The sequence below is a fragment of the Sciurus carolinensis genome, chromosome 14 (genome assembly GCF_902686445.1).
Source record: "Sciurus carolinensis chromosome 14, mSciCar1.2, whole genome shotgun sequence".
Lineage (NCBI taxonomy): Eukaryota > Metazoa > Chordata > Mammalia > Rodentia > Sciuridae > Sciurus > Sciurus carolinensis.
In genome coordinates, this window is record NC_062226.1 from 44,726,143 (window position 1) to 44,751,292 (window position 25,150).

The 25,150-nt window shown below is 34.2% G+C and overlaps 1 protein-coding gene and 1 non-coding gene across 2 annotated transcripts in view; both read left to right on the forward strand.

Moving 5' to 3' along the window:
* The window catches only part of Caap1 (caspase activity and apoptosis inhibitor 1), a 55,117-nt gene that overhangs the window by 21,760 nt on the left and 8,207 nt on the right, over positions 1-25,150 (forward strand). The window contains exon 5 of the mRNA XM_047525853.1: positions 6,350-6,423. Coding sequence (XP_047381809.1) covers positions 6,350-6,423 — 74 coding nt within the window. The remainder of the gene's footprint in view (positions 1-6,349; positions 6,424-25,150) is intronic.
* Trnat-ugu (transfer RNA threonine (anticodon UGU)) lies at positions 21,608-21,682 on the forward strand. The gene has a single exon. It is a non-coding gene; the product is annotated as a tRNA-Thr (tRNA).

The window sequence follows — 25,150 nt, forward strand, 5'->3', positions numbered from 1 at the left end:
AAACTTTTGGTCCCCTGGCATGGTGTGATGCACACCTGTAACCGGTTACTGGGGAGACTGAAACAAGGTTCTCAACTGGGCAATTTAGTAAGGCCCTTTCTCAAAATAACACTACAGAAGGCTAAGAACACTTGCATTGCATGTGCAAGGCCCTGGGTTCACTTTCCAGTCCCGAAGAAAAGAAAAAAAAAAAAAAAAGAAAGAAAGAAAGAAAAAACTTGAGTTACAGGTTGGCAGCTTATAGAATGAAACTTTAGAGAATCATAACGTGAGCCAGAGAAAGAATTGGGGTGTGTTAACTGATTATTTGAGTTATATTATTTGGGAAAAGTAAGTGGAGATGTTTTTCTTCAACAGAGGTAGGGTTAAGTTTTGATATCTTTTGTGGAAGGGAACTGATGAGGGACTGAGTAGAGGTAAGAATTAACTTTATTTGCTGTTGAAAAGACTAAGAAAAATTAGGATTATTTTTGTCTCATTACATAGGGTTTGAAGTTTGCAGTTAGCTACCATTTGTCTCATTATTCTGAGCCAGTTCTAAAGCTTTTATATGCAAATTTTTTAAAAATCTAAAATGGTATAATTTAATATAGTAGAATTCACCTTTTAAAATATAACAGTTCTGAAAGTTTTAATAAATGGATAGATGTATGTCTACCACTATAATCACAGTATAGAACAGTTCCTATCACGGACAGAGTGCCAATAATTTTCCACATGAGTTTGTAGTCAATTCCTTCTTGCATCCTTATCCCCAGCATAACCAACCACTGTTCTGATTTCTGCCAATGTGCCTTTTCTTTTTTCCAGAATGTCATATACTGTAGATGGAATAAGAAAGTATATAGTCTTTTGAATCTGATTTCATTTACTTAGCACAGTGCATTTGAGATTCATCCATGTTGTATGTATCCCCCGTTGAGGTACTCTAGTAGTCTTAAAGACATTTACACTCTGATCTCTAGAACCTGAGAATATATTACTTTACATTTAAATAAAGGATTTTATAGATATAAAACTAAAGGCCTTGAGATTGGAAGATGATCTTGTATTATCCATGATGGCCCAACTGAATCACCTGTGTTCTTAAAAGTGGAAGAGAGAAGGGGATTGTGACATGAGGAGAAGTTTAAGCTGTGTGGTCTTTTAAAACCATCAAGGAAACAGGGACCTGTTCCTGCCACCTTTAGGAACTGAATCTGCTCAAAACCCAAAAGAATAGGAGATGGATTTTTATCTAGAAGCTCTAGATAGGAGAATTGCCTGTAGATGTTTTAGTTTTATTCAGTGAGACCCATCCCAGACTCCTGACCTTCAGAACATCAGTAAAATGAATTTATGTTCTTTTAAACCATTAAGTTTGTTATAGCAACAATAGAAAGCTAATACAAAGGCATTAGAAAATTGTTTACAATTTTTGATTTCAGATAAAGTCATTAGAAACATTCATATATAAGGCTTAGTATGGACACACAGATTCACCTTACTTAAGCAAATATTTAGGAGCAGGATCGTTGAGTCCTGTCTGTGTCCTTGATGATACTAAGTATGAGAGTTTCATTCATCAGTTTTGATTTTAGTCTTTCTAATGTATAGCAGTAATACACATTGTGAATAACTTTTTTTTTTTTTTTTGCGGTACTGGGGGTCGAACTCAGGGCCTTAGTGCTCTCGAGGCAAGCACTCTACCAGCTGAGCTATCTCCCCAGCCCGTGAATAACTTTTGATGTGGAATTTCTGTTATTGTGTTTACTTGGCATCTGCGTATCTTCCCTTAGTGAAGTGTCCTAATTTTTTAACCTATTTTAAAATTGTGGTGTTTTCTTATGATTTCACAATTCTTTATGTATTCTGGATACCTTTTTTTTTTTTTTTTTTTAAATAAATCTCACTGTGTTGCCCAGGCTGGCCTTGAACTCCTGGGCTCAAGTGATCTCCTACCTCAGCCTCCCAAGCTGGGATTATGGGTGTATGACACCACACCTGACTTGATACAAGTTCTTTATCAGATGTGTGGCTTGCAAATATTTTCTCCTGTCTGTTGTTTGTCTTAATAGTCTCTTTGGAAGAGCAGAAGTTTTTAATTTTGATGGAATCCAATTACTAGTTACATTTATTTATAGATTATGGTTTTGATGACATCTTTGCTAAATCCAAGTTTACAAAGGTTTTTTTTCAAAATCATCTTAGAAGTTTTATAAATTTACACATTTCAGTTTCTGTTCCACTTTAAGTATGGGTTAAAAAATTATGTTCGTGTAGATATCTGATTTGTTAATACTACTTCTTCAGAGACTGATCTTTCTCCATTAAATTGCCTTTAAAACTTTGTCAAAAATAATTTGATCATATATGTGTAGTTTTGAAATCTAATAATAAACATTCTCCAACTTTTTAATTATTTTTCAAAACTTTTCCATCCCCCCACCTTTTTTTGTCTGTTTCTTATTTTTAATAGTAGGAAAGATAAGCTGGCTTCATTCAGTTGTTCCCCTCTCCACCCCCTCACTCCTATGTACTTGATCCCAGGACCTGAATGCATGTTAGGCAAACATTCTACTCTGAGCTACACCCCCAGCCAAACAATTTTATTTTGAGGCGCATATCTCACTAAATTGCTTAGGCTATCCTTGAACTTATAGTCCTGCCTTGGTCTTGGTCTCTGCATAACTGAGATACAGATGAGAGCCACCGTGCCAAGCCTGGGTGCTACTGTTTTGCTTTTGTTTTTATTCTCAGGAATATGGAGAGAGTAATTCAGAATTATACCTTTTGTTATGCCAGTTTACATGATTCTTTGTCAGTTAACTTTTGCCAAAATGAGAATGATCAGACTGACTCGGTTCTGTTTATTATTTGTTGAGATACTTTCCTAATATTTTTTATTTGGACAAGAAATTGACACTCCTCCCTGCCATTTAGAAATGTATGTTAAACCTTTCTTAATTCCCGTGTGTTTTTAATTAAGTCTCCTAGTGTAACTTTGATTTTTTTTTTTTTTTTTTTTTTTTTTTTTTTTTTAATTCATGGACTATTTGGGTCAAAGAAAGTTTGGAGTCTGGGGATGTAGTTCAGTGGTAGAGAACTTGCCTAGTGTGAGGCAAGTGTGAGGTCCTGGGTTTGATCTTTAGCATTACTCTAGGGAAAAAAGAAGAAAGAAAAGAAAGTTGGACTAATGCTGATTTGAGAATTTAAATTTTGGGCTCTTATAATTCAAGTCCATGCTTGTACCATGCTTGTAAATTAGGCTATTTTAAAGGAGCATTGCAGTTGGAAGAAGGGAGTTAGAAAAATTTAAACAGCCTTATTCTCTTGTTTTAAATGGAAAGGAACACAAAGATCATCACAGAATTCTTAACCCAGACTGGCTTTGGCAACGTGTACCCTCCTTTGCCCTGTTTTTCCATTTTTTTGTTAGCAATTTTTAGATTTAAAGTGTCTGATAGAATAATTTAAATACTATTTAAATATAAATTGGGATTTTCCAATTCTGGCTTTCTTAATATGTTTTCTCATACTGAGGATAGACTTTTAAATGTTTATAAAACTAGAAATAAGAGACATAGATGTTGTACTTTTCTCATACTTTAAGACATTTCCTTTTTTGTAAATACCTTGCCTTTCATGTTATCTAATGGAGATGGTTAAATTATATTAGAGACCTTTAATCATATAATTTTAAGAGTAAAGTCTATATCTTAGAAAAATTAGCTATTGTTGATTTTTAAATTGTAAACTATTGAAAACCGTTTCTGGGTTCGTTCTCTTTCTGTCCATCCTGGTACCCACCTATACTACTGGTGTAAAAGCATCTAGCTTTTCACTTTTCTGCCACAGGGTGGTGTACTATACCTACTGGCTGAAATTCTCTCAGCACCATCAATATCCTGATTAAATCCAATCCAAGATAACATTTTATATAAGTTCATGTTGAACTTGCAAATAGTTTATGACAGGATAATCTTTATAGAGCAGTTTAATTTTATTTGGGGGATGTTTAAGGGATGCTGACCGGTTTTTATTGCATTCTTTTTTTTTTTTTACCTCTGTGGTAGCCACTAATGCTTTTTATTAAAATTTTTATTTCTGCTACCAGCACAAGGTACGATTACATGTCACGCATGGGCATGGGCTTACTTCGAGCAGGGAGATGTGAGTAAAACAATGTGCATGTCCTGTACAGGGGGCAGGAGTAGCTGGTGCTGATCCAATGAGCTCTCTCTTTCTGGGGTGCTCTTGGCCATGCTCCAGCCAGGGGAGCAACTCCTTACACTTGAGTTTTATTGCATTCTTATTACCTAAATTATTGAAAATAATTTCAAACTTATTAAAATGTTGCAAGAATAAGACCTCTGTAAGAACCATCCATATAACCCTTATCTGTATTGACCTATTATTAACATTTTATCCTCTTTGCACACATAATTACATATGCAAGTTTTTTTTGTTGTTGTTTTTTTTTTTTTTTTTGCGGTGCTGGGGATTGAACCCAGGGCCTTGTGCTTGCGAGGCAGGCACTCTACCAACTGAGCTATCTCCCCAGCCCTGTTTTTTGGTTTTTTTGGTGAAACATTTGAGGCTAAGTTAAATACATCATGGCACTTTGCCCCTAAATATTACATTGTGTTTTTCAAAAGGATAGCAGTATTCTGTGCTATTACCACAGCAAGTATCAACTTCAGGAAATTTAACATTTATAAATTGCTTTTGTCCAATCTGCCATCAGTATTTGAGTTTGTGTTTTGGTTCAGTAATACCTTTTATGACATTCAGTTTTTATGGCTGTTTGGCCTCCTTTAACCTGGAATATTTCCACAACATTTGTCTTTTATAACATTGACATTGAACTTTTCACATTAGAATATTGCTTATTTCCATTTTGAGTTTGTCTAATGTTTCCTTATAATATAGATTATACATTCTCAGCTAGAATACATAGCTGTGTTGTCTTCCTTAGGTGTTATACATGTCCATCTTCCTCTTATTCATATTATGTTATATTTTGTTGAAGTAATTTTTATAAGTTTATTTTAATTAGATTTATTTGAACTGGTAGATAAAATGCAAAATCATACATGTCAGTGGGGTGTTATATGATGTTTTAGTACTTGTGTGCATTGTTTGTAAATTTAGATGTATGTATGTACATGAAGAATTAGGTTCCATTCAAGGATGTATAAAGCAAACAAACATTTTCTCTATAGGAAACTTCTTTGATGCTCTTAGTAGGTAAAATCTTATTTGATTGAAGGCTTGAGGTAGCATATTTTAACTTTATTCCTTCCAGAGCTCTTTATTTTGTCCCTGGATTGCCAAGGAAAATTGTTGATATCTTATGTGGGATCTCCCTGTCATTTGGTGAGAAAATAAAATTTGAGTAGCTGATATTAGACAATAGAGAAGTATATTACAGATGTCATAATACCAAAACAAAATAATTTTTAGTTTGTTTGAATTTATATTAGTAAAGTTTTATTATAAAATTAACAGATGCATGCCAAATATGTTGAATGGAAAGAACATAAACGTTTCAAGGAAATGATCATATGCTTTTTTTAATCCTTATATTGAGGGATTTGGTGCGGTTAACTGAGTAGAAATAGTTTTGTCAGAAAATTTCCTAAATATTTCCATATGTTAACCTTAGGTTATATATAAAAATTCTACAAAGGAAATGGGTACCTATTTTGAATAAAATAGTCACTTATTTCATTTAAATATTTACAATTAGTTTCTTGATTTTCTGTTTTGTTGAAAAGTATTTGTAGCATCAGTGTTAGATGGTATAATGCTGTCATAAGAAAAGTATCGATTTAATTTGCAGCTGTATTACAGAACATAGTGAATTGAAACTTTTTTGCATGATTTTATATTTAATCCATTTACTTTGATTACATATGTACATTACATATAAATTATGTATTTTCAATATACTATAGGCATCAAAGCATTTGAGGTATGAAATTAGATGAATATAAAGTAATTTGAATGTCAAAATGTCCATTAAATTTAACAGGGAAACTTAAAAAATTATTGGATACTGCTGTGAGTTGTGATTTCTCCCATCAGCTATCCTGCAGAGTATTGGAAGGGAGAAAAAATGTTCCTTCTAGGTCTGCCCTTTGATTTTACAAAGAAATATACTGCTTAACTTGGTAGCAGCTTGTAGCTGCTCCTTTTGACACTAGTGTACATGTGTCTGAGTCTTTGGAGTGTACTAAATGGTACCTTGAGGCTTAGAAAGATTCATTTTATCTTTCTTTGTACCTAACTTAATTCTAGGAACTTGGACATAAGATTTGATTGAATGTAGTTTTAAAAATTCTTTTTATTTATGTTCATTCCTCAGACAGGATACCTGTATAGATTCTACTTCATCTCTGAGAGAGAACAAACAATCTGAAGGTTTGGAATTAAAACAAGGTATGGATCAAGTACTTACTTTTTGTATAAGTTTTGCTGATAATGAATTTGTACTGCTCTAACTTATTCCATTTTACAGATAAGAGAACAGAGTAATTTATTTGGTTCAAGATCAAAAGGAGAAAGAATATTCTTTTTTTTTCATGCTTCCTTTAGCTACTAGAGCAACAGGCTATACTTTAGTTTTGTGTAGTTGGGTAGAGATGCCACCAGAAAGATTTTGTCATCTTGAATAGTTTTAATTCAGTAATTTCTATCATATATTCTCAGCTTCAAGACCATGGAGATACATTGAGTAGCTTTGAATTGTATATAGAAAAAGTTTTATAAGATAACTTTTCCCCCTTGAGATATTTTGTCCTTATTAACTCTTAAAGAAGATATTTTCTTTACATTGATAGTTTTTGATATAACCAGTAGTAAAAATAAAGTGATTTTTAATTTATTTAAACCTCATAGACTAATAGGGTTGATTTTTTTAAAATGTCTTTTCTGGTCTTTTCTCTACTAGGAATAATCCAAAGTAAAATAAGTTTTTATTAGTTACACAAATACCATCTAATAATTTTCATTTTTGTTGTGAAATCAAAGAAGTGAGAATATTGCAATCAAGGAAATTGAATAACCTATTCTCTTTTTGTTTTTTGTTTTGTTTTGTTTTGTTTTGAGCTACTGGAGGTTGAATCTAGAGGCACTCTGCCACTGAACTACATCCCCATTCCTTTCTACTTTTTATTTTGAGGCAGGATCTTGCTATGTTTTCTAGACTGGCCTTTTTTTCAGGCTGGCCTTCAACTTAAGTGTTTTTTGATTTAGCCTTTAGTAGCTGGATTATAGGCATGCACTACTCTGCCCAGCAAATTATTTGTTTCTTCAATGACTTAAAATAGTTTGTGTAAAATTTGAGTCACAGGGATTTGTTTGATAAAGAGAAACAGGTCATCAGTTTTTTTAGGCAGTTTTTTTAAAACTTGTCACAGCTGAGCATAGTGGCACATGCCTGTAATGCTAGCTAGTCAGGAGGCTGAGGCAGGAGGATCACAAGTTTGAGGCAGCCTTGGTAATTTAGTGAGACCCTAGGCAACCTAGTGAGACCCTGTCTCAAAATAAAAAATAAAATGGACAAGGGACATAGCTCAGTGGTAAAGTTCCCCTGGGTTAAATCTCCAGTACCAAAGAAAATCAACTGGTCTGTTACTAATGCTTAATTAACAAAGAGAAAACACTTGGATAATTAATTTCATAATTTGTTCATTTTATATGTAGCAAAGACTAGATCTAGATTTTTCTGTAATTCTAATTTATGTGTAGAGGGATTTATTAATATTTCTTATGATTTTGGAAATTCTCAGTGCTTTTCAAAAGTTCTCTTGTGTTAGCCACATAAATAGCAGACACAATTATATCTTTGTACTGTGACTACCTCTAAGTACCCCCACAGAATAAATTCAGATTCATAGTTTTATTGGTATTTGTCATGTGTAAATACATGCCAGACACATTATTTTCATATAATGTCATCACACTCACCCTTTTATACTTCATGTGTACTTAGACTATACTACTGTTGTTTCTTTTCTTTGTTTCTAAAACCTCTTTGTATCAAATGAGAAGGCAATATGCAAAGTATGCTATTAGATCATTTGGGGAGAGAATAATATCACATACAGGACAGAAAAGGTAAAACAACAGGTTTATTCCAAGTTCCTATGGAGAAAGGATGGAGACTGGCATTGTACAAATTAGCCAGGCTACCTTCTAAGGGAAGATGTTTTTCTGCTCCTTTTTCGGGCACCCAGAGTTCTTCATAGTTACCTGCCTACTGCCAACAGCCTATTTTGCTGTGATTTTCCTTATGGTACATTTAATCACTGGAATATCAACCATCGAGGTGCATGGAGAAAGAGGAAAAGATTTCAGAGTAGCCAGATGGCACAAAATCTAGGCCTTTTATGCTTACGAACCTATAGACCATACTGAGGTTCTCACCTTAGGCATCAGAACATCACAAACACGCTGTTGGCGTTAAGTAGAGAAGACATAAGATCAAAGTGTTAATAGTGCTACTGTACAATTCATGTTCATGTTGTGACTAATCTGTAGTTTCAACATTGTTTTAAGAAAACATGAAGCTAAGATTTTTAGAAAAATTTCTATAAAATAACTATAATATAAAATGGTTTGTCATATAATAATATAAGCATGAATTATCCAAAATAATTGTTTACGCAGAACATCTTCTAGATAAATAGTAGTATAGATGAAATCTGAACCAGATAGTAAGTAACCAGATAGTTGCCTGGAGTTAACCAAGAAGTTGAAGTGTATCAGGAAATGGAAATCCTGATCAGCTCAATAAAAATTTTCCCCTTTTTTCTAATGAACTAATTATTGTCTACTTATAATATGTAAAACTCAAAATCTGAGACTGTATCTCTTCCTTGCATAATTAGCAATTCTTGCTCACATTGAACCTAATAAATAGTATAATGCTTCTTACAAATGCCTTGTCATTTTAATGACTTGACCACTTAAGCAAATTAACTGAAACTTATTTACTAGAAAAGTAGCCCTATGTTTAGTAGATCAAAATATAAAGTAACATTTAATTTTTTTTTTTCAGAATAAATCTTATATGACTTATTGGCATATAATATTGACAAGTTATTTAAATTGCATTTTCAGGTTCTAAAATGCTTAAGTGTTACTTGAGTAATTATTATTTAAGTAATTGTTCAAGTAATACTCAAATATTAACTGAATTAGTTAAATTGAAATTGTCCTTTCATTGTCTAGTACTGGTTGCATTCATTTTCTTGATAGGAAATGTCTGAAACTGGCAGTACTGAAGATGAATATCAGAATATATATTAGCTTCTACCATGTTTAATAATGGACTAATATCTAAAGATCTTTTTACTTTGAAAATATTACCTAAATGTAAATATAATCTGTTGGTTGACTGGTTGGTACTATAGCAAAATAGAAACTCTTTTGTTATAGATTTTTAAATCATACATTGTCAGCCAAAGGGCAGTTACATAGGAAATGTCAGTTATAGTTTTATTCTTTTGCACAACCATGTGGCATATTTACCTGTGCAAGCTTGTCATCTTATAGTTAATTTCCTAGGATTTTAGAGATTGTTATTAAAAAGATTTAGTTCTCCTTTTAAAATAATGACGGTTTACTTAATTTTAAAGTGGTCATTTATTTAATTATATTTTAAAAACCCACTATTTGTTGAGGTACTTAATATACAGAACATATTTTGTAAATATCAAATGAACCTGTGCTAATATTAGTAAGTTACCTTCCTATAGACTTATCTGTGAATAAGTTTGCTCAAGACATTCAGCAGTATTAAAACACAGGTCTGTATTTAAATTGTTTACAATGAGGATGTGTGTAGTTTTGCAAGGTACTGTAACTTTAAGAATTAGGTTCTTATGTTTGAATTCCTTCTTGGAAGTTGTCATTAGGAAAATTTTAATATTATACATGAGAAGTAGCTGAGTTAAATTTGTATATTTAGATTGAAGAGAAGAATTGAAGTTTCTGGTAATTGCTTTAAAATATTTGAAAAGTTGTTAAACAGAAGAGTGAATAAGTTTGTTCTACATGACCCCCAAGAGTAAAAAATAGTAGATAAAATCATTATTAGACAAAAATTTCTAATTCAGTTTATTCAGATAATCCCAAAGTGTCAGAAAATTCAGTAGACTGACTGCTTTCTAAGTTCCTTTTTGTTGAAGGAGCTCAAACACAGGTTGCATAAACCACCACCTGGTGATGCTGTTGTACAGCAAATTCAAGCAATGGTTGGTTCTTTGGCTTTGATGAAGTTCCTTAGAAACTATAAGGTTTTGTCAGGAACAGTGCCTGGTGTATTGTTTGTACTTGGGAAGGGTTCTTAATAGACGTTTTCTTAAGTTGATTTGTGAAAGCATAGTGAAATATATAATTTTTTTTGTTGTTATCTCTACATTATTTGGTCTGTCAGAGGAAAAGGTGTTTGGTTAATTTTTAGGCTGTTTGATGGTTCCTTAAAACTGTTCATTTGAATGCAGACTTTAAGTAATATTATTTCTATGCCACGTTGTATAGAAATTGGTCAAAATCAGTAAGGTATTTACTACATTTTATATTAGTTTTCTCATGAAAATCTCTTCTCATTAGAGAATAACATGCAGACACAAAATGTGCACATAGAGGTTTGCTTTGATTAGGCTCAAATGTTATCACTTAAAAAAAATGATTTAGTTGCTCCTGCAACTGTGTTTTAGCCTCCAAGTTCATAAATGTTATAATTGAATGTTAGACAACCTTGAGAACTTGCCTCATTGGGCCAGGAATGTAGCTCAGTGGTAGAGCACTGACAGCTCAAGGCCCTTGGTTGGATCCCCAGCAATGCACACATACATGCATAGATAAATAAATAAATAGATAGATAGATAGAAAAATTCTTGTTAATAAGTGCTTTAAGATATTGAAAGGTGGACTTTAATAGGGGAAAATGTTTGTCAATATTTAGCCTATGTGATGAAAACTTAAAATAGGTTTGTTTTTTCTTTTTATGGATTTCTTTCAGTCATTCAGACCACTAGTCACCAAAGTGTGATTATCACACTCTAAGGGAATGCAGAAAGAAAATACTAGAACTTCTAAAATAAATATTATAAAGATTTATTTTAAGTCTTCCCCTTTAAAAAATTCTGATTATATATGTATGTAAAATTTTGTAATAGTGTGCATCAGTTTATAAATAAATAAAATATATGTGCTGAGATGGGTGCCTGAAAATGTTTTCACTGAGTGGTTGACAGCTTTTTAGACTATCATAAAGAATGCCAGGAATTAGAGAAGGGAAAGATGTTGAACCATGGGAACAAAGTTTCAGTCAGTTTTAGTCTTAGGGTAAGTTCTGGAGATCTCTTATATAGCATCATGACTGTATGATAACGTATTGTTTATATACTTGAAAGTTGTCAAGAGAATAGATCTTAAATGCTCGCTCCACAAAAAATAGGTATGTAAGACGGTAGATGTTTTAATTAGTTTGATTTAATCATATCTTAATGCATACATATATCAAAGTACTACATCATATACCGTAAATGTTTAATTTTTACTTGTCAAAGTAGGTAAAGACTAGAATCACAAAGAGTGAAGAAATGCATTTACACTTAAAAACAGTTGAGTTTTGCTGAGAAGAACTTCACAGCCTTAAATGAAGGAAAAACGGTTATGAAAAATTTTTTTAAATTAAGAAAATTGCCATCAGAGAATTCATTGCTTTGTAAAGGAAAAGAATGACCTTCAGCTAATTAAGCAGCATTTGTAGGTCAAGAGTTTTAAATGTCTACCTTGTATGCATTGCCATAGAAATCTCTGGATTGGTGAATGAACTCCATTGACTTTTTCTTTGAAGACCTAAGTTGCAGATGTGAATATTAGAGAGCTCTGGGGAGGCTAAAAAGAAAGTGTTGTAAGTTTCTGGAGTTGAAGGCAGAGAAACGTGTACTACTGTTTTAAAAGCATGTGTCTAATTCCTCTTCTTCCAAGCCCTTGATATAACTCCTTAACTGGTTTTAACAATTAAGTTGTCAGGAAATGCAGATTCTGAGCATGAGTTTAACTCTTTAAAGGATTTAAAAAACTCATTGTGGGGAAATGGTGTCCAATTCAATAGTTGAAGAAATAAGAGATTGTGGTGTAACCACCAGTGAAACTTAAGAATTTACTTTTTTTTTTTATCCATTTAATTTACTATCACTAAAACCAAATATGATCTTTCCCATTTTCTAATTTGTCTTTTTCTATGGGTATTGGTTGAAAGAAAGACTGAAAATTCTATTTGATATGGAAAATTAGCCCATACTGTTTTTGTACCTTTAGAAGACTTCTGTGTTGCTTTTAAAAGTAAGACTTAGTACTAAGATTAAAGAAGTGACCACATACAGTGGAACACACCTGTAATCCCAGTGACTGCAGGGAGCAAAGGTGGTTAGGCAGGAGGAACAGAAGTTCAAGACCAGCTTCAGCAACTTATACTCTTTGTCTCAAAATAAAAAAATAGGCCTGGGGAGATAGCTCAATCGGTAGAGTGCTCTCCTTACAAGCACAAGGCCATGGATTTGATCCCCAGCACCGCCAAAAAAAAAATAAAAATAAAAAAATAAAAAGGACTGGGGATGAACTTCAGTGGTAAAGCATTCCTGGGTGTGATTCCCAGTACCAAAACAGAAACAAAAAACAAAGAGCTGGGGCGAGGTAGCGCACCCCTATAATTCCAGCAACTCAGGAGGCTGAGGCAATTCAAGGCCATACTTGGCAACTTAGCAAGATACTGTCTCACAAACTAAAAGGGATGGGGGTATAGCTCAGGAGGGGGAAAAAAAAGCCTCTGGGTTTGATCCCCAGTACTACAAAGAAGAAGAAGGGGGGAAAAAAAGGTAAATTTGAAAGCTTTTGGGGTACATAATGTCCCTTGTCTGTTTTATCATGGATGAAATTACAAGCCACATACAGTGGTGCATGCCTGTAATTCCAGCCACTTTGGGAGGCTAAGGCAGGAGGATTACAAGTTTGAGGCTAGCCTCAGCACCATAATGAGCTCTATCTCAAAATTCAAAAAGTGGAGTGATGCAATGGACTGAGCATGTCACTCAGTAGTAGAGATTGATTCAATATACTGAGAGAAATGTTTATATCCATTTTAAACTTTCTGTCCTATGATACGTTTCATTGGCTCTTAGACATACTTTTAGGACAGCTAGTTCAGAGGTTTTACAGTTCAAATCTTTAGTAGGTGGTTGGGTCCCCTTTGGGACACTGGGTGCTTTTCAGTCATTACATTCTTGTCCAGTTCATTCTTGTCCAGTTCTTATCAAAGTTCACCTAAGGGAATATAGTAAATGCTCGGCTTGAATTAAGGTTTTTTGCCTAGTCTATGATTTAATTAGCAGTTTGAGCTCCAACATCATATTATTGATAATGTAGTTTTGCTTGTAGTTTTCCTTACAGATAGCTAGAAATTTTTAATTTTAATTTAAAAAGAAGTTTTTTGTTCTTGTTTTTGAGGATCAACTTTAGATTTACAGAAAAATTGAACAGAAAGTTCAGAGATTTCCAATATATCTGCTCACCACCTCTCCCCCAGTAAGCCAATTAATGCATTATTATTAACTAACATTCATAGTTTACATTAAGGTTTACTCTTTGTATTGTACATTCTGTGGATTTTGATAATTGTATAATGACATGTGTCCTCTATTACAGATCATACAAAGTATTTTCACTGCCTTAAAAATCCCATGTGTTCCACCAGTTATCCATCACTCCCTTGAACCCCTGAAAACCACTGATTTTTTTTCCCACTGTCTTAATAGTTTTGCCTTTTCTGGAATGTCGTACAGCTGGAGTCATTCGCTTAGTAGTCTTTTCAGATTGGATTCTTTCACTTCACAATATGCATTTGGAGTTCCTCTTTTTGTGGCTTGATTGCCCAGATTCTTTTCATCACTGAATAATCTTCCATTGTATGAATTACTGCAGTGTTTATCTGTTCATCAATTGAAGGATATCTTTGTTGCTTCCAAGTTTCGGCAGTTATGAATAAAAGATTAGTGTGCAGATTTTTGTGTGCACATACGTTCTCGATTCATTTAGGTAAATACCAAGTTTAATTTTCCAAGAAACTGCCAAACTCTATTCCAAAGTGTCTGTCATTTTTCATTCCCATCAGTGAATTGAGAGTTCCTGTTGCTCCACATCCTTGTCAGCATTTAGTAATGTTTTGGATTTTGGCCTAATTCTAATAGGTGTATAGTAGCTTCTTGTTTTCCTTGCAATTCCCTAATGTTATATGATGTTGAACATTTTTTCATATATTTATTTGCCATTTGTATATCTTTGGTGAGTTGCCTCTTCAGAACTTTTGCACATTTTTTTAATTGGGTTGTTATGTTTTCTTATTTTGCTGACTTTTAAGAGTTCTTTATGTATTTTGGATCCTAGTTTTTTATTCAGCTGTGCTTTGCAAATATTTTCTCCCAATTTGTACTTTATCTCATTTCCTTAATATTGTTTATACTAAATACACACTTTCTAGGTTTGTCTCCTACATATTATATTTATTCTGGTAGACTCTTGTTATTATTTAAAGGACCTACAAAAAGATACATTCAACCTGAACCAATATTCTAATCGGTGAAACATTCTGAATCTTGATATTTGGAAAATAATAGGCTGTTTAAGTGCATATATTTTAGAAATAGACTTGTTCTGCCACTTTAGCTGTGTGAACTGGGGCAAGTTACTTAATCTCTGCCTTTGGCATCCTCATTTATAAAATGGGGATGGCAAATATGAATGTTTCATTATGTTAATATTAAGATTGAAGGAATTAATGTATATAAAGTACTTTAGAAAAGTTCTTAGTACAAACTAAGTGCTCATTAAATACTTGCTTGTTATAGTCATTTCTGCCATCACTGTTATTTTATTCTGCCTCATCACCTCAATATCATCTTGGCTGCTGGTTGTTATGGTTGTGGTTATTCTCCCCCCTCTTAGTCCTCCTCTTCCTCCTTTTTATTTCCTTTCCTATTCCCTCTCACCCTCTTTCTTTCCTTCTTTCCTTGACAGGTTCTTGCTATGTTGATCAGCTGGGCTTGTCTTGAATTCCTGCACTCAAGTGATCATCCCACCTCATCTTCCCAAGTAGCTGAGACTACAAGTTTGTTCCACCATGCCCAGTCTGGCTGTATTCATTGGTTCTTTTGTATTTTTTTGATTTTTAGAAACTGAGTTTAATACCTTTTGAATTATCTCTCTTCAAATTTGAAGTCAATTCTTTCATCCAACAAACTAATTGTTGTTTTGTGCTACCTACCAGGGGTAGAGACATAAATAAAATGTCTATGGCCTGCAAAGAACTTCTTTAATAAAGGAAATCAGATGTTTAAATAAAATGTTTTCTTATTCTCCAAAACCTGAACTATATGTTCCCCTTCCCTGCTATTAAAATGGATAAACTCTGTGCTGCTGAGGCTGGCCCCTTTATTTATATACTTGTCCTATTCCCTTTTGATACCAACAATTGTTTGATCTCTCTAATCTTTGCAGCCCTCTGTAGTGAACTGTTGCTAGCAGCTCTTTCACTGGTTATTGCTCATTACTCTTCTCAGTCTACTAACTGCATATGACACCATTGGTCATTTCCCCTTTCTTGATACTGTCTTCTTCAGCTCTTTTCCTTAATCCCTCTTGCATTATGCTCCCCTCATTCTGACTTCTAAAGGGAAAATGCCTCAGGATTATTCTTTGAACTCTTCTCTGCATACCCAAGGTAGAGATCTTATGTATTTTCAAGACTGGCACCTACTAATTTATTTCTACAGTTTAGACTTCTTTCTATCACTAGCATGTATACCTTAGTGTGTGTCTAGTAAGCTTCTTAAAAGTTAACATCTCCTTGAATTCTAGCTCTCTCTATCCCTGTTGTTCCCCCACAAAGCCAAAAGCAAAAACAAAAAACAACAACAAAAAAAAACTTTGCGTCTTTCACAGTTTTCTCCATTTATATAAATGGCAATTACATTGTTTTAGAACCTTGAGATCAGTTTTGAGCCCTTTCTTTCATCTCCATCAACAAATCTTATTAGCTATGCTTGCAAGATATTCAGAATCCAACCATTTCACACCTCTTCTGACCCATATTGTTCTGACCTTCATTCTTAGGGTGCCCTGATCTCCATGTTTCTGTCTATGCTCCCTGGTAGTCTCCACAGAGCAGTCCGAATGGTATTGTGAAATATAAAAAATGGTCATGTCACAATTCTTGTCATAGGCACTCTTTTTTTTTCTTTGTATGTAAATATAATTGTTATTGTTAAGTGTAAATCCAACAATATTTTTTAATAATTTATTTTGGTTCATTGTAAACAAATGGGGTACAACTTGTTTCTCTGGTTGTACATGAAGTAGAGTCATACCATTTGTGTAATCATACATGTACATAGGGTTATCTCATTCTGTTATTTTTCAGTCTGTTATTTTTCCTTCCCCCTACCCCTCCCACCCCTCTTTTCCCTCTATACAGTCCCTCCTTCCTCCATTCTTGCCTCCCTCCAACCCCTCATTATGTATCATCATCCACTTATCAGAGAGATCATTTGTCCTTTGTTTTTTTGGGATTGGCTTATCTCACTTAGCATGATATTCTCCAACTTTATCCATTTGCCTGTAAATGTCACAGGCACTCTTCTTATCAAATAGTTTTCCATAAATGCGGAGTCTCTCCTTCCAAGGGTGAGTAATTGTTAACGTGATTGTGACCTGCCACTCACCTTTCTTCCTCTGCTTCTTCCCTTTTCCAGTGCTCTAAACTCTCTCTTGTTTCTGGGGCTTTAATTTTTTTGTTCCTTCGGTCTGCCTGTTCCTTCCCCAGATCACCGTGTGGATCTTCAACATATCATTCATATCCCTCATCAAACATTACCTGTTCTGTTGAAACTAGTTAGCACCACTTTTTTTTTTTCTTTCCAGAGCTTATAAAGCTAATAAAACTAGAATTTTATTGGGAATTAATATCAAGTTTGCTCTATTATGTGTCCTTGTAGAAGTCATCTTTTAACAACCAGACCTGTATGGCTCTTTCACATGTTTCATTCCCAGCATATCTTAGAATATAAATGGAAATCTATCACTGACTGCAAGTTTTAATACCTGTGATTCAATATGTCACATCTGTAATTTAAAGGCATTTGTGCCAGTGGTGAACTAATTCAGATCACTAAGTCCATTTTTTAAATTAAAAGAATTTTAATACTACTACTACTACTAATAATAATTGTGTGTGTTTGTGTATGGTCCTGAGCTATTCCCCCAGCCCTTTTTAGTTTTCATTTTGATATGGGATCTTGCTAAATTACCTAAACTGGCCTCAGACTTGCAAACTTCTTGCCTCAACCCTGAATAGCTGGAATTACAGGCCTGTGTCACCACACTTTGCTCCCCCCAGCTCCATTTTATAGACCAAACATCTCCAAATTTGTGAAGCCTAACCTAACCCACTTCTGCTCACTTTACCTCTTCTTTTAATACCCTTAGTATGGAGCTGATTACCACCTTGTTCATACAACTGTTGCCTGTTTGTTTTCTTCTGTTTTAACACTGTCCATTTATTAATAATTGTTTCCAATTCAGCAAACATTTATAGGTATCAAAGTGTTAGTTTGATTTGGATCATACACCTAAGTAGCTGCTCATTCTGTGTTACTTCTCTTTGTTTGCATGTGACTATCCCTTTAAATGGAGACCTTCATTATGCAAAGGGTCATATCTGAGGTTCCTTTTAGTATTCAGAGCTTGTTCATAGTAGGTGGACTTAATTATTTTGCATAAGTAAGGAGATGGATGGGTGGATGAAAAAAGTCTTGTTTCTGTTCTACCCATCCAGTACATGCATCCCCCTCCCTCTCCTGTACTGGGGATTTGAACCCAGGGGTACTCTAACCCTGAGCTGTATTCCCAGCCCTTTTTATTTTTTATTTAGAGACATAGCCTCCTTAAATTGCAGAGGCTGGCCTTGAACTTGCAATCTTACTGCCATAATCTCCTGAGAAACTGGAATTACAGGTATGTACCACCATGCCTGCTACATTATTTATTTATTTATTTATTTATTTATTTTATTATTATTATTATTATTATTATTATTATTACTTTTTTTTTTTTGGTACCAGGGATTGAACCCAGGGGCAGTTAGCTCCTGAGCCACATCCTCAGCCTTTTTAAAATATATTAAATTTTGAGACAGGGTCTCACTGATTTGCTAGGGCCTGACTAAGTTGCTGAGGCTCACTCTGAACTTGTGATCCACCTGCCTCAGCCTCTGGAACCTCTGGGATTACAGGAGTGTGCCACTGTGCTGGAGAAGATAGAAGCAAAAATAGAGGACTCCTTTTGTTCACCAGTTCTTTTGAACCCAGGTATACTTAACCAGTGAGCCACATCCCCAGGCATTTTATTTTATTTTATTTTGGAGACAGAGTCTCACTAAGTTGCTGTGGCTGACTTGGAACTTGGGATCCTCCTGCCTCAGCCTCCAAGTCTCTGGATCATAGGCATGTGCCACCACAACCTGGCCACAAGTTCTTATTCTAATGCTTCCCCCAAAGAGCATGTTGCTCCCAAGCTTTTTTTCTTTCTATTCATACTAAAACTGAGTCATTTATTTTGTTTCTCTTGGTCTTTAGCTTTGTTTTTGTTACTTGCATAGATTAATACCAATCTTCTATATTAATCATTAATTATGTACTCTTTAAAATATGTGATCATTATAGAGAGTCTTCTGTAGCTTACATTTCTTGGACTATTTCATCATTTGGGTAATTAATGTTTACATAAAGTATTATATTTGAGCATCTTTATAAACTATTTTCCCATGAAAATGCCTTTTTTTTTTTGACCATTCTGGGGGAGAGGGGAAACCATATAGGACATTTTAAAATGTGAATTCCATCTTCACTATCCTAAACTCTAAGGTGACATGGATATTTTTCCCAGAGGTTCCCACTACTACTCTGCATATATTATCTCTTGTGGAAAGAATTAGAATGAAACTGACAGTTTTCATTATTTTTCCTACTTATTTAATCAAAATGATCCTCATTTTAGGGAAAGGTTTCAGTATGTTTAATAAAATACATTGCTACTTTTTTTGTATGGTGATGATGTCTGCTTACTATATTAATATGTAATAGATATTTTCACATTCTTTAGAATTTGAATCAAGCCTAAAATCTTGTATCTTGTGTATCTTTCTGGGCTTATATATTAAACAAGCAAAAGCAATGCCATAGGAAACATGACTTTTTTGTGAAATAGACAATGATGTTGAGCATGTCTTTCTTGGTTGGATGGATTATAGAGCATTGCTGAGATGTTACTAGCAGAAAATGTTTGAATGTGAGACTCATTGAGTAAGTTCAAACAGATCATTGGAGGGAAAAGTTGCATGATTCTAAACCCCAGTACTTGGAAATAAGGGTCCTGAGAGAGCTAGTCTACCTTTATTTTTTCCCACTTTCATTTTTCCCCCTTTGGGTGTTCTCATATGCCTTCCTATATTTTGATATTAAACTTTTATTCTATTAGAAACCTATTTAATCAAGTTGTAGGAGAAATGATAAATGGCATTTTAAATGTTTTCTTCCTGTTTACCTTCAGATTACTAGAAGAAAGGTTACAGTGAGGAATCTCTCTCATATATTAGCTTGTTACTGTGCCCCAATGGTAAACCCAAAATATTTATCTCTTGTAAGAGAGTTACTAGATATTCCATTGTGCTTTTATCCTAGAATGGTAATATCTTCAGAGACATTAATTTTGGATACTGTACTTATATTCTTATCTGCACATTTTATTCTGTTAGGCTCTATGGGCTTAGATCTGGTACTTTGCCTATATGCATGTTCCCTGACACTTGAGTATCCTCCCCATCCTCCCCTATAAATGTCACATATTAGATGATACCTATCTTAAAGGTATCCTGTATCACTTGTCTATGAGGATCTTGACTTTTCCCCATTGCCTGTATACTGTGAAAATCTGTTTCATATTGCATCATTTGACACCTTAAAGTATGGTATCCATACTTTAAGCATAAGATAAACTCTATGAAGGCAAAAACTATGTCTTTATCATGCTACAAATATTTTGTTACCTTACTTGTAGCATTTTGCAAGACCTGCCTCTTCTGTGGCCTTTACAACACCATTGTGGCATATCCAGTGATAAGTGAATATAAATTGTTTCTTGAAGCAATCTCTGAAAGGGCTAGTTAATGGACTTGTGATTTCTAAAAGTTAAGTTTGCAAGCTAGTGAATACTCATTATTTGCATATTTAGTGGGGTTCAGTAGAATACTGGGTAAGTTTTCCCTACTTAATTGTTTATATTTTCCTCTTTCCCACCACAATCAGTTATGCTAGGATTAAATCTTGAAAATGATAGTCAAAATAATAAATCTAAATTTAATTAAATTTAGATTAAATCTAAATCAGTAGTTTCATATGCTACATGGAAAAGAGTCCTGTAAGTTTTAATGAGAAGATTGAAGGCCTTTACAGAAAAGATTATTCTTTTGGTGGTGGTGGTGTGGGGGGTTACCAGGGATTGAACTCAGAGCCATATCCCCAGCCCTATTTTGTATTTTATTTAGATACAGGGTCTTTCTAGTTGCTTAGTGCCTTGCTGAGTTGCTGAGGCTGGCTTTGAATTCATGATCCTCTTGCCTCAGCCTCTGTAGCCACTGGAATTATAGGTGTGCCCCACCACACCCAGCTCAGAAAAGATTATTCTTACACATTAAAAGAACTGTTGTGTCCTGCCACTCAGATTCCTAAAAGTCATCAAATGGACTTTCTACTGTTCAAATACATTTTAGATGTGTTCTTTATAACTTGAAACTTAGGAAAATTAAAATTATCTATTCTCTAAGAAAAGAAATCCATGGAGGCATATCATTGCTGCCCAGTGTATCATAGACTTTGCTACTAATGAAAGGTTTCAGCAGGTCAATAACAATGGAGGCCTTGGAGAGTTGAGATTCAGAATCGAGAAGGAAAGATGCTAAAATGTGTCATTCTGAATGGCATTATCATGGAACATGAATTATTTAAAATCAGGTGGGAAAAGCTAATTAAAGAGAAAAAATCAAGTAAAATAGCTTAATCCTTTTAATAACCAGCTCTATGATTGTCTTGTAGGAATATTTGATTTTGTTTTTTCATGTTGCTATTTATATTCCTACCCTTTCTACACCCATTAAATTATTTTAAAGTAAATCCCAAACATCTATAGTTCATTTGTAAATATGATCCTTATTTACAGTAGTTTGACTTAGAATATTTGACTTTACAATTCTGCAAGAGCAATACACATTTAGTAGAAGCCATACTTCAAATTCTGAATCTTTTATCTTTTGCAGGGCTGCAGATATGCAGTATAATACTTCTTCACACTGCTTACTCTAGGCTAATGTAAATGTTCTGAACACAATTAAGGTAGGGTAGGCTAAACTTTGATGTTTGGTAGGTTAGTATTAAATGCATTTGCAACTTAACTGTATTTTCAGCTTATGATAGGTTTATCAATATGTAACCCCATCGGGGCTGGGGAGATAGCTCAGTCGGTAGAGTGCTTGCCTTGTAAGCACAAGGCCCTGGGTTCGATCCCCAGCACCCCCCCAAAAAAAATGTAACCCCATCATAACCAAAGGAGCATCTGTTGTGTGTATCTGTCGGAGATAAGAGATCTCTCTTTAAAATATAACCATATTACCTTAAATGGCAATAGATTCTTAACCTTATCCCCAGGTAATAAGAAAGTATTCAGAGTTAACCTGGTTGTACTCAAAGCTGGTATTTTCATATTAAGATTGACCAACTGATTCAGGTATTGTCAGCCTTATACTTAATGGTTTTAGTAGCTATTGATTATTGTCTAGATCTATTACTTCATTAGGGATTGCAGAATAATGATGTTTTAATACTCTAAAAGTTAAGTTTACTTCCAATTGTCCATAATAGTTTTTAAACAATGGTTGTGTGAATTGGGATCCAAATAAGGCCTCCATATTGCAAATGGTTTGTGCTAAGTATCTTTTTAAGTCAGTATGTTCCTCCTCCTTTTCTCCTTTTCTTTGCAGTTTGTTTCTTGAAGAGGCTGGATTATTTGTTCTTTAAAGTTTTTCAGTTTTGCTAATTGCATTCCAGTATTTCTAATATTTTCTATAAATTGTAGTTTTAGATGCTTTATATGACTCAGATTGAACTTTTTGGCAAGAATATTTAGAAGCAATGTTTTTTCCTCCCATGAGGAAGCCTGTAATGTGTCATTGCTTCTCTTTTCATGATCCTGTTATTAGCTGTTGAGATTGTGTGTTTTCTAGTCATTGCTGACAGTACTTTTTGTTCTCTGAAGCTAATTGCTGTGGTTTGAGTGTGTCCCCCAGAACTTCATGTGTTGGAAACTTAATGCCCAAATTCTTATGTTAATGATATTTGGAAGTAGGCCTTCGGGAGGTAACTGGGTTGGTTGAGGTCTTGATCATGGAGCCCCCTGTATGGTATTAGTGGCTTTATAAGAAGAGGAAGAGAGACCTGAGCTAGCACACTTACTGTATCTCTGCCTTCTTGTATCTCAGCAAGAAGGACCTCCCCACATGCCAAGCAGATGCTGGCACTGTGTTTTTAGACTTTCTAGTCTCCAAAACTGTGAGCCATATAAACTTATAGTCTTTATAAATTACTTGATCTCAGATATTTTATTAGAACAACAGAAAAGGGACTAAAACACTTGTTATTCTTTTTAATTAAAAAAAATTTAATTGTAGATGAACACAATACCTTTATTTTTATTTATTTTTATGTGGTACTGACTATCAAACCCAGAGCCTCACACATGGTAGGCAAGCACTCTACCACTGAGATATAATCCCAGCCTGATACTTGCTATTATAATGCTTTTTCTGTTAATCTAGTTTTTTTCCTGTGGAAACTTATAGGATTTTTATTTTATTTTATTTTTATCCTTTGTTTCAGTCAGCTTTGCATTGCTGCATCCAAATTACCCAACAAGAACAACTTTAGGGAAGAAAAGTTAATTTTGGCTCATGGTATTAGAGTTTCAGTCCATAGACAGCTGATTCCATTGCTCTTAGGCCCAAGGTGAGGCAGAACATCACGGGGAAAGGGCATGGCAGAGGGAAGCCTAGGAGGCGGGGAGGAGTGGAAGGGGCCACAGAGAAGATGCAGCCTTCCAAGGCACAACCCCAGTGACTCACCTTTGCTATCTGTGCTCTGCCTGGCTACAGTTACCACCCAGTCAGCCCATTCAAACTAAGATGGGTCAATTAGGTCACAACTCTTATAGTCTAATCATTTCACCACTCAATAATCCTGCAATAACAGGAACTTTGGGGGGACCCCTCCTGTTCAAACCATAACACCTTCAGATTTTGATATTTAACAGGTGAAGCTCTGTACTTGACAAGCCCTTGCAGTATGAAGACCTTCACCTCAGATCAGTTTTTTTCTAAATCAGTTTTCTGATTTCTTTATTTTTCTTTTCCACAGTCTCTTTACTTGATTTCTGACTGACTCTGTCACTTCATTCAAGTCCCTGCTCAAAATGTTGCTGGATCAGATCACAGTGATCATTCTCTGTGAAAGCATCCCCCTGCTACTATTTTCTTGTCCTGCTTTCTTTTCCTTCACAGCATCTGACATATTTATGTATCTTTAATCCCTCTTCTTTGACTTAAAGGCAGGAACTTTTTTGTTCACAGCATTTCCTCAGTGCTTAAAAATGAAATATTCATGGTAGGTGTCCAGTAATTCTTGGTGAATTAATTATATCAGGTGGATGTTGGACTTCATCCTCATCTCTTAACCTTTATTGCATATTTGGAATCTGTTTTTCTTTCTCTTCTTCCTTTTGAGAGATTTCCTTAACATTATCTTTTAGCAACCATTAAATATTTGCTTTTGATGACTGTATTTTTAATTTCTAACAGTTCTTTGATTCTCTCTTTGCACCCTGTGCTTGTTTATGACTGCAGTGTGGACTTCGTAAGAATGCTAAGTAGGCTCCCTCCCTCAGTGGATTGTTCTGATCCCTGAATTTATTTCTTCTTTTATTCCTCTTGGTCCTTCTATTGTTGTAACTGGGTTTTTGTGGTAGCTGGTTTGGGTTTCTTCAGCCGGTGTTTAGATGCTTCTCTAACAGCTTTCTTTGATGGAAAGTGGATGGGATAGGCCTTTCAGCAGGAAGAGTACAAAGTACTTGGACAGTAGCATGGAAGGGAAGGAAAGGAGTTCAGTTGGCTCCACTGATTCTGAGGGAATTTAATTTTAATTCTTGTGCCATTTGTTCCACGGCTAACTCTTTCTTGCTTCCAAGACTTTCTGAAAAAGAATTGCTCTCTTCTGTGGTTACTTCAGCTGTGGTTTTGCTTTGCTTTTATTTTTCTGTCAATTTGATCCTGTCTACTTATATTTTGTAAAAATCCTGTAAAACTTTTTTTTTTATCTTTAGATGATATCTTTTCTTGTCAACTAATACTTAATGATTTCATTTTTTTATTTTAGCACTTCAATATTATATTCTTTGAAATTGTTGAAGAAATGCATGTAGTCTACAGCAAAATTAGAAAATTCATTTTCCTCTCTTCCTTCTCTACTTCTACTCCCCGCCCCCAACTCCAGGACACCAGGAGTAATCATAATAATAATTAAGAATACTTATATCATTTTTAGTAAAAATATGATTATCACTATTCAGTTTACTTTTTTGACTTAAAGATTTATCTTGGTAATTTTTCTCTCTTACCAATATAGTAGCTTTTTTCCAAAGATGAAAATCATGTTTTTTGCTTGCTCAGAGTAAAAGTATTATCTTTTAAAATTTGTATTTCCTGTATTAGAAATTGGGTTGAGCATTTTTTGTTTGTATTTATTGACCCTTTGTGTTTCCTGTTTTAAGAAATGCCCGACTTATCTACCCTTTTTTTGTATTTTTTTCCATAATGATACATAGATGTTCTATTTATTCTTATATTTGCATTTTTACAAATATATTTTTAAAATATTTTTGTAGTCTGTTCTTGTCTTTAAATTTTGCTTGTTTTTCCTTTTTCAAAAGTCTTACCAGTTTT